Below are 18,370 nucleotides of genomic sequence, written 5' to 3'. Positions count from 1 at the left end.
AATCTCATTCTCTGTAAAACGCTGCACAATTTATCACAACAAATCTGTACGGGGAAAAAATACAACATGAACACAACGTGGGCACATAGCCTTACCCTAACGTTCCATTAAGTGATGGCTGTATTGCATCGTCCTAGGACGGGACAACCCCGGTAATGTCAGTGTGTCAGCGGCTCGGCCTCTCTGTAAACTGTTCTTTCTCCCTCTTATAGCCTCATTAATAAGCTGCACCCAGGAGCAGTGAAGAAAATTAATGAAGCCAAAATAAACTGGCACAAGGTAAGCGTGGACCCCCTACGTCTCCCGCCGATCGCATACTGTACGGGGTTGTATATGCGATGTTGGAGGCTTATTGCGTGTTCTGGTTTTCTGCAGCTGGAGAACATCGGGAACTTCATCAAAGCCATACAGGATTATGGGATGAAGCCACATGACATTTTCGAAGCTAATGACCTCTTTGAGAATGGAAACATGACCCAAGTTCAGATTTCCCTGGTAGCCCTCGCTGGCCTCGTAAGTTCATAGATCTGTTCTAGTGATGCTGTATGGAATATATTTTACCACGCAGGGTAATATATATACAGTTGTGCTCAAAAGTTTACATACCCCGGCAGAATTTTTGCTTTCTTTGCCTTTTTTCAGAGAATATGAATGATGACACCAAAACTTTTTCTCCACTCATGGTTAGTGGTTGGGTGAAGCCATTTATTGTCAAACTACTGTGTTTTCTCTTTTTAAATCATAATGACAACCCAAAACATCCAAATGACCCTGATCAAATGTTCTCATACCCCATTTCTTAATACCGTGTATTGCCCACTCTAACATCAATGACGGCTTGAAGTCTTTTGTGGTAGTTGTGGATAAGGTTCTTTATTTTCTCAGATGGTAAAGCTACCCCACTCTTCTTGGTAAAAAGCCTCCAGTTTCTGTAAATCCCTGTGCTGTCTAGTATGAACTGCGCGCTTGAGATCTCCCCAGAGTGGCTCAATGATATTGAGGTCAGGAGACTGAAATGGCCACTCCAGAACCTTCACTTTGTTCTGCTGTAGCCAATAACAGGTGGTCTCGGCCTTGTATTTTGGATCATTGTCATGTTGGAACGTCCAGGTACGTCCCAGCTTCCGGGCTGATGACTACAATTTTGCCTCCAGTTTTTGCTGATAACGTGCTGCATTCATCTTTCCTTCAACTTTAATCACGTTTCCTGTGCCTTTGTAGCTCACACATCCCCAAAACATCAGCCATCCACCTCCGTGCTTTACAGTAGGAATGGTGTTCTTTTCATTACATGCCTCGTTAACCTCTCTAAATGTAAAGTTTATGGTTGTGGCCAAAAAGTTCAATTTTGGTGTCATCACTCCAAATTACGCTGTTCCAGAAGTTTTGAGGCTTGGTTCTGTGCTGTTTTGTGTATTGTAGGTGAGATACTCTGTGGCATTTGCGCAGTAATGGCTTTCTTATGGCGACTCGACCATGCAGCCCATTTTTCTTAAAGTGCCTCCTTATTGTGCATCTTGAAGCAGCCACACCGCTAGTTTTCAGAGAATACAGTATTTCAGCTGATGATATTTGTGGGTTTTTCTTTGGTTCCCGAACTATTTTCCTGGCAGTTGTGGATGAAATTTTTGTTCTACATGACCGTGATTTTGTTTTTATAGAGCCCCTGATTTTCCATTTGTTAATCACAGTTTGAACGCTGCTGACTGGCATTATCAATTCCTTCGATATCTTTGTGTCATTTTCCTGTTTTATACAGTCCAACTACTTTTTCCTGTAGAACCTTTGACAATTATTTTGCTTTCCCCATGACTCACAATCCAGAAATGTCAGTGGCTGGATGAAAGATGCAAGAGACTGTCTGGATCCCAGAAACTCTCAGCTTTTATGCACACACACTGATTACAAGCACACAGGTCACAGGTGAGAATGTTACCTTTAGTAGCCAGTCAAACCCAATTGTGTCAACTTCTGTGCATGTTATCAGGCCAAAATCACCAGGGTATGTGAACTTTTGATCAAGGTCATTTGTATGTTTTGGGTTGTCATTATGATTTAAAAAGAGAAAACCTAGTAGTTTGACAATAAATGGCGTCACCCAACCACTAACCATGAGTGGAGAAAAAGGTTTGGTGTTATCTATCATTCATATTCTCTGAAAAAAGGCCAAGGAAGCAAAATTTCTGCAGGGGTATGTAAACTTTGGAGCACAGCTGTGTATTATGGAATGCACAAGGGCGTGTTATACCTTTATAATACAGACCCCTGTGAAGTGTTCCTTGTTATGTTGAAGAGGTTCTGTAGCATCTTAGATGTGGATTTTGAGGTTCAGCAGCAGCTGGTGCTGTCACTTTAGTCTTGTAGTGTTTTTCTCATTTGCTTGTCCTTATTATATAACTGATGGGAATATGTATCCTCCTTGGATCTGCTCCCAGTGTGTACACAGGGCTCGCACAGCTTGGTTCCCTTAGTCCTATTTATTGCTGGTGCACATGTGATTTCCTTTCGTCCTGCAGACTGTGCACAACTCGATTTCCAGACCAAGAATGGCCATTACTTGTACCTGCTGCTATCGTGAAGTGTAGGGAGACCGGTTTTGAAATGGGAAAAGCAGCTGCAATTTTAAAATCTGCGCCATGTCTGTTTACACTGTAGATTTTTTTTGCACAGAATCTATATAATTTCAGCCACTTCGATGGTACAGAAATATGCTGTGGCTCTTCCACACACAAATCCACAGTGGAAAGCCCCCAGCACATTCGGGAGAGGGCAACATACCATAAAAAGAAACCTAGGAACTGCTTAAATAGCAATTACATAAAGCTGTAATTGCCATGGCACATTTCAGCCTAATCGGTTTTATTACGGTATGTCATATGCGATTGGCAAATTCACCCGTGAAATCCTTCCCGTGATATTGGCTGAAAAATAAACAAAACCCACAGCATGATTGATCCATCCCCATGCTTAAATCAAACCTGTCAGCAGGATTTTGCTAAGTAAACTACAGGCATTGTCAGGTTGGCAGTGTTACTGATTAATATGATAACTGGGGTGTAGAAATCCATCTTGTAGTTCTTGTGTAATTAGTTAGTGTTCAGTTAATGATATGCCTGTGCTCCAGGGGCAGGACTGTGTGCTCCAGGGGCAGGACTGTAGACAAACAGTCTGTCTCTATGATGAGGAACAGGTTTGTGCTTAAGGGCGGCCTGTGGGCAGGTATTTCCTTGTCTTCCTGCTGCAAGCCAGAGAAACCAAGACTCTGCCTACAGTCCCGCCCTGGAGCACGGCATATCATTAACTGAAAACTTCTAACACTGATTACACAAGAACTACAAGGTGGATTTCTTCACCCCTGGTATCATTTTATTCAGTTTAACACTGCTAACCTGACAATGTCGTTCGTTTACTTAGCAAAATCTTACTGACAGGTTTGCTTTAATGGTTGTCGAGATGTTCTTTTCCTGAAATTCTGTGCACTTTCTCCACACTTACCTTTTGATCATCATGGCCAAAGAGTTGTATTTTAAAGTCATCGGTCCACAGGACTTGGTTCCAACATGCTTGTGTAGATGTTCTTTTGCATACTTCAGACTCTGAATTTATGGAGAATATGCAGGAGAGGTTTTCTTCTGATGACTCTTCCATGAAGGACATATTTGTGCAGGTGTCTCTGGAATTGAGGTACATTGTTTTGCTGTTCAGAGTCTGCTAAATCTTTCTGATGGTCTTTTGCAGTCAAGCAGGGGTTCTGATTTGCCCCTCTAGCAATCCTACCAGCAGCTCTCACTAAAATTTTGCTTGGTCTTCAAGACCTTATCTTGACCTCCACTGTTCCTGGTAACTGCCATTTCAAACTGAGTAAAGGGCAACATGAACACTTTGCCATCTTCTTATAGCATTCTCCTGCTTTTTGGGCCACCACCATTTTCATTTTCAGAGTGCTAGGCAGTTGCTTAGAAGAATCCATAGCTGCTGTTTTTTGGCAACAGGTTAGAGGAGGGTGGGTTCTTATAAAGCTGGGAAATTTGCATCACCTGGCCTTTCCTAACAATGACTGTGAACAAGCCATAACCCTAACAGGCACCCAAACTTTTTCCTCAGCCCATTTTCCTATTTGTAATAATTTAAATGTAAAAAATGACATCTATCTATAAAAAAAACAAATATTCACAAGTGACTGTCACCAGATTGTACACTATGATATAGCTTTCACACTGATGAGACTGGTGATTGGTTGTATAATCTTGCTATTGAGATGAGCATTTTATGAATTGAGCTACAGAGTGAAATAACTTTTGAGTCTAAGTGACTTCAGCCTGACTGACCGCTGCAGCTTGTACTGAGCAGTGTGAGATTTCTGCAGCAGGGAAGAACTTGAGGAACTGTCAATGTCCCTAGGTGAGCTTACAAAAAGATTAAAAAACATTCTGACATGAATTTTTATAATTACACCATCACCAGGTCTAACAGATCTACTTTACATTATAAACTGCATACATTAAGTCAGTGATAGATTTACCTTAAAAAAAACACTGGATGTTACATGTTTTTTTTTTTTATTTCTATTTTTTTTGTTTTGGGCTGATACTAGAAAGTCACTTTTTTTTTTTTTTTGTCTAGGCCAAAACAAAAGGCTTCCACACCACCGTAGACATTGGAGTCAAGTATGCAGAGAAGCAGAGGAGACAATTTGACGACGATAAGCTAAAGGCTGGGCAGAGCGTCATTGGCTTACAGGTAAGGCTGCGCGGAGTGTGCCGCTGCCTTGTCTGACACGTGACTGCTCACGCCGCGGACTCACCAGACACTTTGTATGAGTAATGACCTCTTTTCTCTGACGGCTGAAAGTGTTTCCTTGTGAACTTCCCTTAACCTCCTTTACTGCCACTGATACATGTCATGTGTGGCTGCAGATCGGTCCAACATTCACGCCATCTACTTATTCTACAGTAATAACCTATAAAAACAATAGGCACTTAAGGAACCAGATTGTTTAAAAATTATATTTTTTCGTTCAATAAAATTATAACATACACAAAAAGGAATGAATATAGATGGTGACCACACCATGAAGACACCGCAGATTAGAGGCCATAATCATATGATTATTTAGGATTGCTACTTCCAATCGGTGTCACTAAAGTTCAATCTATCGTCTCTGAAGAGACAATTTGCATATTTAAATTCCCATAGAAGCCTTTCATGGCCTGTAAGTCTCTTTACGCCTGCTTTGCACTCTCGAGATATGTTCCAGAGACTGTAAATATAATTTTTCTTGCCCTCATTGGATATTTATGTACATTCTCCTCCCCTCTAGCTCAAGCTGCAAATCTCTAACAGTGAGAGAAGGGAATGTGGCACAGAGAGCCTTCAGAACAGAGCAGGAGCCCTGAATGATTTTGTAACCTCAGTTTTGCAGATCACTTGGTTAGATGGAGAACTCCCAGACAGTACAGTGCAAATTGATAGATGACATTTAACTTTGCAGAAGGGAAGAAATTGTACATTACAAACCCTTTAAAAGGGTTGTCCACTTTCAAGAACCTGAGCCCCAAACTTCATAAAATGCATAAAAATAATAAACTCGGCAAGTACTCGCCTTCCCTTGGTCCAGTGCCGCCTACTGGACGCAGCTTCGTCTGCGGTGCTTTGACTACAGTCGTGACGTTAACGGCCCGCATTACCGCTCTAGTCAGTCTTTGAGCTCTGTGTTCATGCACGGAGGTTGACGGCATGCAACTTTGAGCCTAGCGTTTAATAACCAGGTTCATTTTAATTAATTGTGTTCCCGATTCACCCGTCGTATAGGATGTACTAGTCATTATCCTCGGCCGTGTACTCTAAGTGCTGGGAGGTTCTTCTTGTTTTGCAGATTACCTTCATGCTGCATGGCTTGTGCCTTTTGTAGCTTAGACAGTGAACATGTGGTTGGTTCCTAGTAACACTGTAATGTATGTGACTATAAATACTGCTTGTAGCCTCATTCTAATAATCTTGGCTTGCAGATGGGAACCAACAAATGTGCAAGCCAAGCGGGTATGACCGCCTACGGCACCAGGAGACATCTGTATGACCCAAAGATGCAGACGGACAAACCATTTGATCAGACAACTATAAGCTTACAGATGGGCACAAACAAAGGGGCCAGCCAGGTAAATAGCTCAAATCAGTTTTATTAAGTATATTACATACCGGGGTGGGGAATGTTCATCAGTGATGTATGCAATCATGCCCCGCCCCGTAGACTGATGCCAAGGCCGTAGATGGTTTTGGTCTACAGAAAGGCATGGATATTAACGGTTTGTTCTTGTTATCAGGCGGGCATGCTTGCACCAGGGACAAGAAGAGATATCTATGATCAGAAGGGAATTCTGCAACCAATGGACAACTCCACCATTTCATTACAAATGGGCACCAATAAAGTGGCCTCTCAGAAAGGGATGAGTGTGTATGGCCTTGGGCGGCAAGTGTACGACCCTAAATACTGCGCTGCCCCTACAGAACCCATCATTCACAATGGCAGCCAGGGAACAGGAACAAACGGATCAGAAATCAGCGACAGCGACTACCAGGCAGAGTACCCCGATGAATACCCGGGGGAGTACCCCGATGATTATCCTAGAGATTATCATGGCCAGTACAGTGACCAGGGCATAGATTATTAGAGATTAGGCTACTCAGTATTAGTTCCTTATTTTATTCAATGAAGACCAAGCTAGCCTTGTGTAATTTTCTGTCTTCCCTAAAACACTACTATGCTTTAATATGGAAAGAAAATTTTGCCTTATGTACATTCCGTATTTCTTTTTGTTATGCCTTTTGTACCCCTAGTTGCCTTCTAGTGCTGAGATTGAGGTTGTTCTGCGGCGTATCCAAGAATTGTGTATGACGTAAAGGAATACTGTGAATAATGAAGGGAGATGTTGTACAGTTGTGCTATATCGGGACGATGCATGTGCGGGATCATACGCTTCTACAGCACTACACTTTTTTAAAAAAAAAAATGGCTATTAATTCATCAGGTTACCAGAATACCAATGGCTGAGATTAAATTTTTACCCCTTTTTAAAAGTTTTGGATATCATATATATCTTTTGTCTATAACATGAATGTGGAGCCATCGTCTGTATGTAGAAGGTGGCCAGGTGGGCGCAAAGTCATGTACATAAAGCAATGCCCTCATTGACTGTTGTGGGCCATTCATTATATCCCACTCATTCTTCCTCCTCTGGCCATTGCCTTTATGTAAAGCTGGAGGGTAGCGATCCAAATATTGTCAACTTTACTGTAGCATGATGTAGAGCAGATTGCCCTCTGGTTTGTGGGATAAGATTCAGCATAAAGTCAAAGCTCTGAACTTTGTCTTTAGGAGTCCAGTGGGCAGTGCCATTTCTGTATGGACAGTCCTAAAGGGAAGGATGTTGTTACCATCTACTGGACTCCTACACACAGTGCACAATTCTACTAAATCTCTTCCTAACAAAACACATCCATTTGTTCAGCTAATGGAATGAATGAGGAATATGGTGGTCCCACACTGCCCAAGGTTCCAAAAATGTGATCACACGTGGAGGTGAAGTATGAGTGTGGTTTACAGACCTCTTCATCAGGACGAAACCACAATAAGCAGTCCACAGACGGGACGACATGTGCGACGTTGACGGGTTCTCTAGGGGAGATTTTATTCTTCAGTGCTTCTGATAAAACAAAAAAAGCCAAAACTCCTTAAGGAGGGAGGCCAGCTAGTCATAGCTTTAGGTTAGGAGCGGTGCCACCCCCATAATCATGCCTGACACGGGCACCGTAGAAATGAAGCTTGTGTATATATGTATATTTTGAATCTTGCATATTTTACCAGAAACGGCTTATCTGTAATGTAGGCCCCATAGCAAAGATTCCACTTTAGTTTCCAAAACTGCACTGGGATAATTCCCGCTGACTGGTTAATATGGACAATGTTGGTATTGGGTTGAGGCTCCCTGAGAACTCTCTAGATCCAGACTTTTTTTTTTTCGTTTGCTGATTTAATACAATAATATTTCTATTCAGTAACTGGATTTTTCACGTCAGAGGTGGGCGAACAGGACGTAGGTGACGGGAATACATTAATATACATTCCTATTCATACAAAAGTGCTGGTAGGGGGCAGCGTTCAGGCTCCATAGTAACAGCTAATGCAGGAATGACGTGGCCAAGTGCCAATGATTGTCCTCTGCTTTGTAAACTGGTGCAGTCCACAAAAAGGCCACGTTCAGACCGAGGACTCGGTATTTCCACATTGAACAGTTGGCATGTGACGGGCATCGCGCCCTTCGACTTCCTGTGTACACACATTCCACAATGTAAATGGAAATTCATGTTCCAGCTTGGCGGGGCGCATGATTGAAGGCTATGGCAGGTGAGGGACCACATTCTTGGTGATGCAGAACATAAGCCACACTTGATGCTGCTGTGCCAAAGTTGGCAAGAAAACCCTGCGCTTTCTCTGCTCTGCAATGCTTTACTTGTCATTGAAAGGGAGTGTTTCCAAGAGTCTAGGACCGTGCAGATGTCTTATTACCACGGCTCGGAAGTCTTAGATCAGTGAGTCTTCTTGGCATAAAGGATTATATGACTGTGCATTTACATTTTGTCTGTGCCATATTGTACCCATGTGGATGTGCTTTTGTTTCTTTTATGTGTATTTATTGTCACATTTCTCAGCATAAACTGATCCCAATGTATTTTTTATAAATAAATTTTGATATTTTTTTTTCCTGAAAATTAACATTTGCTCTGGTCTATTCATTTGTGCTTTTTTTTTTACTAGAAGATATTACTTTTGGTGCCATGATTACAAGAGGCACAGATATTTCTCCTTAGGCCACATTCAGTATTTGGTCAGTATTTCACATCAGTATTTATAAGCCAAAACCAGGAGGGGGTGAAAAATGAAGTGGTGACAGGTTTCTATTATACTTCTCCTCTGATTGTTTCACTTCTAGTTTTGGCTTAAGGGCCTGTCACACTAAGCGATATCGCTGTAACGTCACTAGTTTTTGTGACATTATAGCGATATCGCTATGTCTGATACTTGTCTCCGACCGGCTCCCCCGCTGATAATCGCTGACTGCGTGAGAACGTCCTATGCCATTTCTCGTCAGCTTCCTGTGGCGCCGACGAGCGACGCATGGACGCGGTTGGGAGGACGTCAGGATCGCCTCGTCTGACAGCAGGGGTCGGGGGTCGCTACTTGCCTGTGTGGCAAGCTCACTAGTGACCACTAGGGTGACCGCAAAAAAATCGATGTCGGAATTTTGTCCGTCTGGACCCCACAAAACGATTCCCCTTTCCAGATATTGAGAGAGCCAAAATTTGAGCTCGATCAAACGACGTTAACCCGTGCCGCTCGTCGCTCAAAGTTTGAAAAAATCCAAATGGAGTTATTTTAAGATTTAGGTATTTTGCATAGTCTGTTAGACTATAAAGAATGTGACAACAACATTGCAGAAAAAGCCCTGACCAAATTTTCGAACCATTTGTGGTATTTGAATGCAGAGTTGGTGGGATTATCGTTTTTTGATCCCACCATTACAGACAATGAAAAGTTGTTAATGGCTAATAAATTGCTCAGTAGCACAGATGAACCATCAGAGCATGCTAGGGTTGTAAACCCAAAAGTTAGGAAAGAAAAATTAAAAGGGGTAGGAAGTAACCGACTTTAACGACCTTCTGACAAAAGATGAAGAACAAAAGCAATATGTCCTGCAAGTTGTAAGCAAATGCCGAGCATTATATTCTGATGTTTCAAAAACTACTTTAACAAAAGCTCTAGAATAGATTAGATAACTATGTAAAATTATCAACTCATGTAGGTTAGCGTGCTCTGATGGTTCATCTGTGCTACTGAGCAATTTATTAGCCATTAACAACTTTTCATTGTTTGTAATGGTGGGATCAAAAAACGATAATCCCACCAACTCTGCATTCAAATACCACAAATGGTTCGAAAATTTGGTCAGGGCTATTTCTGCAATTTATAGTCTGACTATGCAAAATACCTAAATCTTAAAATGCCTAAATTTGGATTTTTTCAAACTTTGAGCGACGAGCGGCACGGGTTAACGTCGTTTGATCGAGCTCAAATTTTGGCTCTCTCAATATCTGGAAAGGGGAATCGTTTTGTGGGGTCCAGACGAACAAGATTCTGACATTTTTTCCCCCCCATATGAGATCCGGTCACCCTAGTGACCACTTAGCAATGCACCAGCGATCCTGACCGTGTCATAGCGATGCACCAGCGATCCCGACCAGCGATAAGTGTGACCGCATCTTTACAAATACGGATGTAAAATACTGATTGTGTGAACATGGCTTTAATTAGGTCATAATCACATGATTATCCTTGTGATATACATGACATTTTGTTCTCTAAAGGGGGTAATCAGCTCAGTCAATAGCAGTCCTGCATGATGCAACTGCATGGACTGTACCACTGAAGTTCTCCACAGGCATAATGATGACTGCACAGTCCTCTGTCAGTTATAATGGTGTAGATCACTTTTCAGCTTCCCTGACTATACACTTTATTTAGCGGAAGGAAAGCTATTTTGTTGTGCCAGCAGAGATGGTACTGGCTCTAGCTGGTTATGCATCTGTGACAGATAGTGGGGTGAAATGCTGTTTTTTAACTTGAAAGAGTCAAAGCTGCAGAAAAGTTTCTGCCCTTGTGATGGATACTTTCTCAAATGATTATTTGCCACTCAGACATTCATAAGCTGCACTTTACAGTAAAAGTAGCTTTAGCACGTCACTTCCACATCCGGGCTGTGATGTGTGGTTCATGTGGTGTCTGATGGTGCATGGTTGTCGGGTATTATGTACCTGCAGATAAATGTCACCAACATTCCCTACTATAGAAGAGAGAGGCACTGCAGAAGTCTTAAGGTTTCTGATGTGCCCAAAAATGGTCAACATATGTTTTTACCACAGACTGGTGTGGCTTATAAGTTATATCTTCATGGTTTTAAAGGTACAGTAACTTTCTTTTTGGTAAGCAAACAAAACCACATGTATATTTAGAAAACTAAACTGCGATTCCAGCGTGTCGATCCAGTTCAGATAAAAGTTCTAGAACAGTTTAAAAAAACCCAATAATAGTGAGACTATCAACCTCTCTCACTTTTGTTTTTTAAACTGTTCTAAAACTTTTATCCAAACTGGACGGCCGTGCTGAAATCACCAGCAGGTACGGCACCCACCAGCTATATTCACTTGTAACGGCTTTTGATATTTTCATCCTGTCAAGCTCCAACCGTCTCTCCCACAGATACCATACATGGACAGTTCTCCAGAATCTCTTGCTGATAGCACCTCCACCAGTACAAGGATCTGCTGAGATTCCAAAGCAGAAATCTGGTATTAAAGGGAACCAAGCACCAGGTTTGTTCCATACGAGGTAAGGCCACCACTAGTGTTGATCAAATAGCTTTGGCTAAGCGCTTACCGAATAGCTGCATCAGGAACCCGGATACCTGGAGCGCTCCCGATAATCAGCTGTTCGGTACCGCAGCTGTGTGACTGACAACACATGCATGGAGAGCCTGTTTGTTGGACTCTCCATGCATATGTTGTCAGGGTTACCCGAAGCTATTTGATCAACACTAGCCACCATCTTTTCAGTCCTTTTATATAAAACACATTATACTCACCTGTGGGTGGTCTGGGCTGATGAGCATGACTGGTCTTTGTCTGGTGCCTCCCTTGCAATGCAGTTTTCCTTCTTGCCTGCTATGTATGACAAGACCTACAGTGTCCCTGGCATCACACTCCTTCGCAGGCATACTTCTCTGCATTGTTAATAAGGGCAAAGTACTGTCTTGTGCATGGAAAGGCTTAAGTGTCCCGGCGCACTGCAGTACTTGGCCCTCGACAGGGCAGAGAAAGTACGGCTGCACAGGAGTGTAATGCTGGGGACACTGGATAACTTGGGTTGTGTCATCCACACGAAGGGAGGCCCCAGACCAACAAAGCCCATTGGACCAGACTGCCCCATAAGAGTATAAGTTTCTTTTGTTGCAGGCCAGATTGGAGGTTTGTATCCAACATTATAGAATGCTGTATATCAGGGCTGAAAGGTGGTGGCTTTGATTCGTGCTGGATAGACCTGGTGACAGGTTCCTTTTAAAGGCAAACTTCAATATACAATCTGTGGCACAATCTCGGCAGCAGTCCAGGAAACCCACTGCTCAGGCTGGGCACTGCCATCCGAGCCAAACATTACAGCAGTGAGAACCCAGCCTAAAGCTTAGGTCATCAATGTCAACCGCCCAATAAATTCCTTTAACAATCATCCCCATTGTACCAAGTCTAGTATTTCTAGCCACAGAGCACCGGTATTGCTGGCATTTAGGACTTTAATCAGGAGCTTCAGCTAAGTAAAGGTCCAGAGAGCAACTGTATGGATGTTTCTGATCTGCTGGCCTTGGATGGTAATAAATGAACCTCCGGTATGTCAGGAATGCTCCTGCATAAATACAGCCACTTTATAGAAAAATAAACCTACCTCAACATATAACCATGGGCCATGGTGTTTGTCCATCAGCAAGAATCCTACAGGAAACCTGGCAATCTGTTCCTCATGAAAAATGTACGGGCCATGCAGTGTTTACCTGGGGGCTGCAGGGCATGCGGTTATTCAGTACACACCGGCTTAGTGAGGGCAGAGAGCACCAGAGTAGAAAATGGACAATTCACTAAGGCTTGGGCTATACCTAAGCAGGAGGGCTTTTTTTGCCCATTTTAGAAATCAAAGCAGTTTTGTGGAGATATTTCACCTACTTAGAGAGTAACCCTAAAATGTTAAATGACACACTTCTACAGGTGTGTAGAGAACTTGCACCACTACAATAAAAACAAACTGTAGTATAGATTTTGGGGGTTTAGTTGGCCTAAGATACTTTTGTATGGAAAGGCCAGCTTGATGGACACCACATGGTCCTTTATTGCAGGCTCCTGTCATAGACTGCAACTGCTGAGTGTGACTGTAGTGGCCACGCAGAGCTGCCGATTGTCAGATCAAGATATGATCGTCAGCACAGCCAAAAAGTATGCTATCACGATACGATGATGCTCGGTATGCGTAAGTCTATACTGAGCCCTCTGCCCACACTCTTTAGCAAAAAACAAACAAACCACTTACTGCATATGAAAAACCACAAATCTACGCTACATGTATTCTTTCTAGCAGCTACATACGTGGTTTAATTAGCGGTTTTTGGGAGTGACAGACTTTTAGCTTAGGGGTGGCGAACCTCCGGCCACAGGCAGTTTGCAGCCCCTGGGCAGATTCTTGGGGACTCCTCAAGTGTTCCTCATACTGCGAGTACACACACGCAGTGTACAGTACAGAGCACAGCAACGCGTGTACTGAAGACGCTGACGTACCTTGGAGTCGGCATGCTCTGCGCTCCAATCGACGGTCCCAACGGCAGCCCAAGCCCCTCTCATGATGTATACATGATGGGAGGGGCTGGGGGAATATATACATGCCCCCCCAGCCTCTCCCGTGATGCATTATTTCCCCCCCCGAACTTGTTTTCAAAATTCATCACAAAGAGTTGACTCCAGACTAAGGCCTCTTTCACACTTCCGTTTTTGAAAGTCAAGATCCGCCAATTTTGAAAAAAAGGATCTGTTTTTTTCCCCATTTACTTGCATTATTGGCGGATCCTGACTAATTGCCATCCGTTTTTTTGAGGATCCGCCACAAAGTTAGTGTCTGTCAAAATCCTCAAAGATTTCCAAACGGAGCTTGCAACGTTTTTTTTGCCGGCGGATCCTCCAGACACTGAATTAACCCCAAAATCTGTCTTGGGTCCCGGACAAAAAAATTCTCTCTCTCTCTCGCCAGCGGTTCCTTTAAATTTCCTCATTTTCAGGATCCGTCTAAAAACGGATCCTGTGCCATCCGTTCACATCAGTTCAGAACGGATCCGCTTGTCTGCCTTTTTGGCGGATTGTAACATGCAAATAACTGAAGTGTGAAAGAGGCCTAACACAAACCTGGAAAAGCCATTGCGAGTAGTAACATCATCCATACAACCCAACATCACGTCTCCCCCAAAGAGAAGCAGCTGTCACATTAGGGGTGAGTTAATTTGCTTACCAAATATAACAGAATAAGTTTCAAATTAATAATGTCACACAGCCCCAGAAAGATGGTATAAATATCCAAATGGCCTCTGGCAGAAAAAAGTGCCGTAAAGTTTACACAATAACTCTTCAGCAGGAGCTGTGTGCATTTTGATTGATTTCCATGGATTAGACTAAGCTCACCCTGTGCAGCAAAAATGTAAATCCAGCTGGCCATGTCCCACCTGTAAATACACCGTGCACATAATAATCGTCAGTGTCCCATCTTTATTTGCCGAACTAACATATCTACCTAAATAGGAAAAAGCTGTAAAGAGTTGTAACACCAGGCAGATCCGCTACTAAAAGTACAGATCCGTGCCTGTAAGCAATGAAGACGATGTGGCACTAGACTGAGGCGGTGGTTCCTTCAATGAGTGGATTGTCAGGGGTGCTGATAGATGAACCCTCTACCATTGTAACACTGATGGCATGGCCTAAGAGTCACAGCCAGGCAGTCATGTAGACTGGAGTGAGATCGGAACGCAATGTATGGACGGACCGGCGGCTCTCTGGACACAAGCATAACCGCTTCATGTATTTCTATGCAGCTGTCACGCTCGGGTAGGGAGAGCCGCGGGCCAGTCCAAGCATTGCGTTCAGATTTTGATCAGATTTATACGACTGCCTGATTGCACTCTAAGGCTAGTTTCACATTAGCGTTTACGGCCGCCGCTAAGCCCCGCCTCCGCCGGTAGCTCCGCCTACGGAAGCATGACGCTGCATGCATCCTGCGTCCCCTAGCTTTAGCACTGGGGACGCAGGCCGTGCGCAGTATGCGTTTGGCGGCACATGCGTCCTTTTGACGCTGCGCCGAGCGCACCAAATTGCAACCTGTTGCGTTTGGCGCTGGTTGGCGCAGCGTCAAAAGGACGCATGCGCCGCCAAACGCATACTGCGCACGGCCTGTGTCCCCAGTGCTAAAGATAGGGGATGCAGGACGCATGCAGCGTCATGCGTTCGTAGGCGGAGCTACCGGCGGAGGCGCGGCAGGGGGCGGGGCTTAGCGGCAGCCATAAACGCTAAATGTGAAACTAGCCTTAGGCAAGGCCATTAACTTTAAAATCCCAGATAACTAATGGGTCATAGCCATAACTATAAAACCCATTTGTGTTGCAAATAAGGAGCTGAAAAAAACAAGACGACAAACCCAGACCTGTACAAAATAGAATTTATTTCAGATTTGCTAAATTGGCAGTCTATGTATATAGAACATATTTTGTTACATGTAGAAAAATACTAAATTCCTCATTATACAGCTATCAGGCGCACACAGGAAAGTTTTGATAATCTGCAGGACTGTGAAGTTCAGGGCGGCTGTCATTATGGACCAGATATTAGCATTCACACATTCTGTTTTTATCTATAAAAGCCATAACACTACTAACGGGTCATGCATTGCTGCAAACTTAAAAGAATTATTAAAAGGGGTTGCCTCATCTTAAACAGGAAAAATTGCTAAGTACTTGTAAAAACAAGCAACTTCACAATTTGTCCTATTAAAAACAATTCTCAAGAACAGGAGGGATTTTTAAACTGCGTTTATTGCTTGTTGCCTCGCTTACCAGCCACCTCTGCTGTCTATCTGTGATGTTCACTCTTCCAAGCAAGGAGCACAGCGCTTACAATCCCCTTGCAATAGAGCTTGTAAACACTTGGTGACCAGATCTGGCCAGGGTCCTATTAGTGACCCCTTTGCTCCTCCAATAATGCAGACGCACAGCTGACTCTGCTGGCAGCATAGGAGAGAGCACACTTCGGACCCAGCAGCTTAGGCATGCCCGGTCTAAGGGCGCCGTCACACAGAGAGATCGCTGCTGAGTCACAAGTTGTGTGACACAACAGCGATCTCACCAACAAGATCGCTGTGTGTGACAGCGATCAGCGACCGACCCCCCCTTCCGGGATCGCTGATCGCTGTAGGAAAGTCCTGGACTTTTCTTTGGTTGCTGGTCTCCCGCTGGCCAGCATGCATCGCTGCGTGTGACAGGCGGGAGACCAGCGATCAGGTGGTAACTAACGTACACATCGGGTATCCAAGGGACGTGCGTCCCTTAGAAACCCAATGTGTACGTTAGTTATCAGCGCGCTGGTAACTAACGATCACAGCGACGCTGGGCGTTGCTGTGCTGATCGCTGGTGAAGCTGTCTGTGTGACAGCTCACCAGCGATCCTGACACGTTGATATCGTTGTCGGGATTGCTGGTGAGTCGTTATGTGTGATGGGGACTTAAACTGTTAATTTTCAGGAACGAGCCATCCCTGGCAATCAGGAATCTGGCCAGCAGAGACGGGGTGCACTTCTGAAGAATGAAGATTAATAAACCCTTTTAATTACATGTACAGCAGAGGGGCAAAAATCGCTAAAAAAAAAAAACCTGTTAAAAAACACATACACAACGTGGGTCTACAATGAATAAGGTCAGCTCTGTGGCTCATACCCTTGGATTCTAAGGGTATGTGCACATGTAGTTTTTTGGGTGTGCGGATTTGACAGAAAACCGCAGGACAAAAGTCCTGCGGTTTATCTGCGGTCTTACACCTCATAATGGATGAGGTGTAAAACTGCAGCGTTTCTGCACCAAACAATTGACACGCTGCGGATTGTAAACCGCGGAAAAATCCACAGCATGTGCACAGCGTTTTTTTTTCCATTGAAAATAAAAGGTACTGTACAAGGCAGCAGATTTCACTACGTGTGCACATACCCTTATACAAAAGGAGCTACGATCATAAAATAGTACAAGGGCAAAGAAAAGAATAAAATAAATGGTTCCTGAGCACTCCATATAAAAGGCAAAAATATATATATCCCCAAAACCTTAAAAACAAGTAGATATAGAGTGAAGACCACATGGTTTGTGCAACAAAGCAATACTTCTAAATAGACTTGGTGGAGACATATGTACACCCTAGTGAGAAACTCCCTTCCACTTGGGTTTTTAAGGTTTCATGGATATATTTTTGCTTTTGAGTGTTCAGAAATCATGATTTATTCTTTACTTTTTATATGCACTATTCATGCGGTGCCGAGATGCCGGTGTGGACAGCAAGCATGTGATTTGCATACATGCTAACTAGACGTGAACAGCCTGGCTCAGTACAAGTGTATTGCGCAAGACTGGACATGTCTAGTTGGAATGTGGCCGGAAGGATGCAAAATGTAAACTTGAGGTTACATAACCACCTGCCCGATATCATGACAGTGTACACTAACAAGTCTGCAGCCAGGGCAACCCCTTTGCCCCCAATACAAAGAATTAGACCATACACCTAGTCTGTTCCCCCGACAGATGATGTCACAGAGAAGTATCCAGCTATTGGAATTTCAAAAATACATTTTTTTTTTTTTCTGGTTTTTTTTTAGCCTCTAATCTGTTCATGGCTCCTGAGAGGTAATTTCAGGGATTCATATTCTCACAATATATTAAAAACAAAATCAGTGTACAGAAAAATGCACAGGATGACATCACCACCTGGTGAGCCTCCCAGCAAACAAATTCACCAACTCCAATAAATTATGCCATAACAAGAGAAACTGGAGTACACGGTGACAGCAAGAAAAATACTTTTTGTATAAAAATATAAATGTTTATTTATGCATACAAAATATATAAATGATTGTACATAGTAAGACAGTGCACCAAGGAGCATACAAGCAAAACACAAGGGCCACCCCTCTGGCAAAACAATCCCGTTGCAAGCAAATCCAAAGGTCAAATGACCAAAAGAAAAAATGTATAAGGGGCAGGTCAGGAAGTTCCCATCATAGACCGCAACATAACCGCGATATATCCTGAATAGCCAAGTGAAATAACTAAATAGTACCGCTTACCGGGATCTGAGAAGCCAGAAAGGGAGCCCCAGGTGCCCAATGTCCACCCCCGACGCGCGTTTCGCGGGCTCTGAAGCCTGCTTCCTCAAGGGGATAGTGAATAGTGCGGAATAGGACCTTAAAATAGCTCATGTGATGGGTCACGTGATGCAGAGGAGCCAATAGCGGTGGTTTGTGACGGCGCATGCGCGGTGTGCGTGCCAGGTCCTCCACACAGCCCGGGCGTCATGCCATCCTATGCACAAACAGGACGACGATTGTCCCGCTGTGCATGGAGGCATAGAGACGCCCTGCAGCCAAAGGACACAAGCGCCCACTACCACGAACGCGCACAACCACCTTGGCTCCGCAAAATCTGCC

At 43.6% G+C, this 18,370-nt stretch overlaps 1 protein-coding gene across 1 annotated transcript in view; it reads left to right on the top strand.

Moving 5' to 3' along the window:
• CNN3 (calponin 3) overlaps window positions 1-8,770 on the top strand; it is a 32,273-nt gene extending 23,503 nt beyond the window's left edge. The window contains exons 3-7 of the mRNA XM_073571390.1: window positions 213-279; window positions 376-513; window positions 4,624-4,740; window positions 6,009-6,155; window positions 6,321-8,770. Coding sequence (XP_073427491.1) covers window positions 213-279; window positions 376-513; window positions 4,624-4,740; window positions 6,009-6,155; window positions 6,321-6,668 — 817 coding nt within the window. The 3' untranslated portion in view covers window positions 6,669-8,770. The remainder of the gene's footprint in view (window positions 1-212; window positions 280-375; window positions 514-4,623; window positions 4,741-6,008; window positions 6,156-6,320) is intronic.
• Window positions 8,771-18,370: the final 9,600 nt, after the last annotated feature.

This window comes from Dendrobates tinctorius, unplaced genomic scaffold (assembly GCF_039654945.1).
Source record: "Dendrobates tinctorius isolate UK_male_01 unplaced genomic scaffold, ASM3965494v1 ptg000029l, whole genome shotgun sequence".
NCBI lineage: Eukaryota > Metazoa > Chordata > Amphibia > Anura > Dendrobatidae > Dendrobates > Dendrobates tinctorius.
This window is presented reverse-complemented; position numbering and strand designations above follow the sequence as displayed.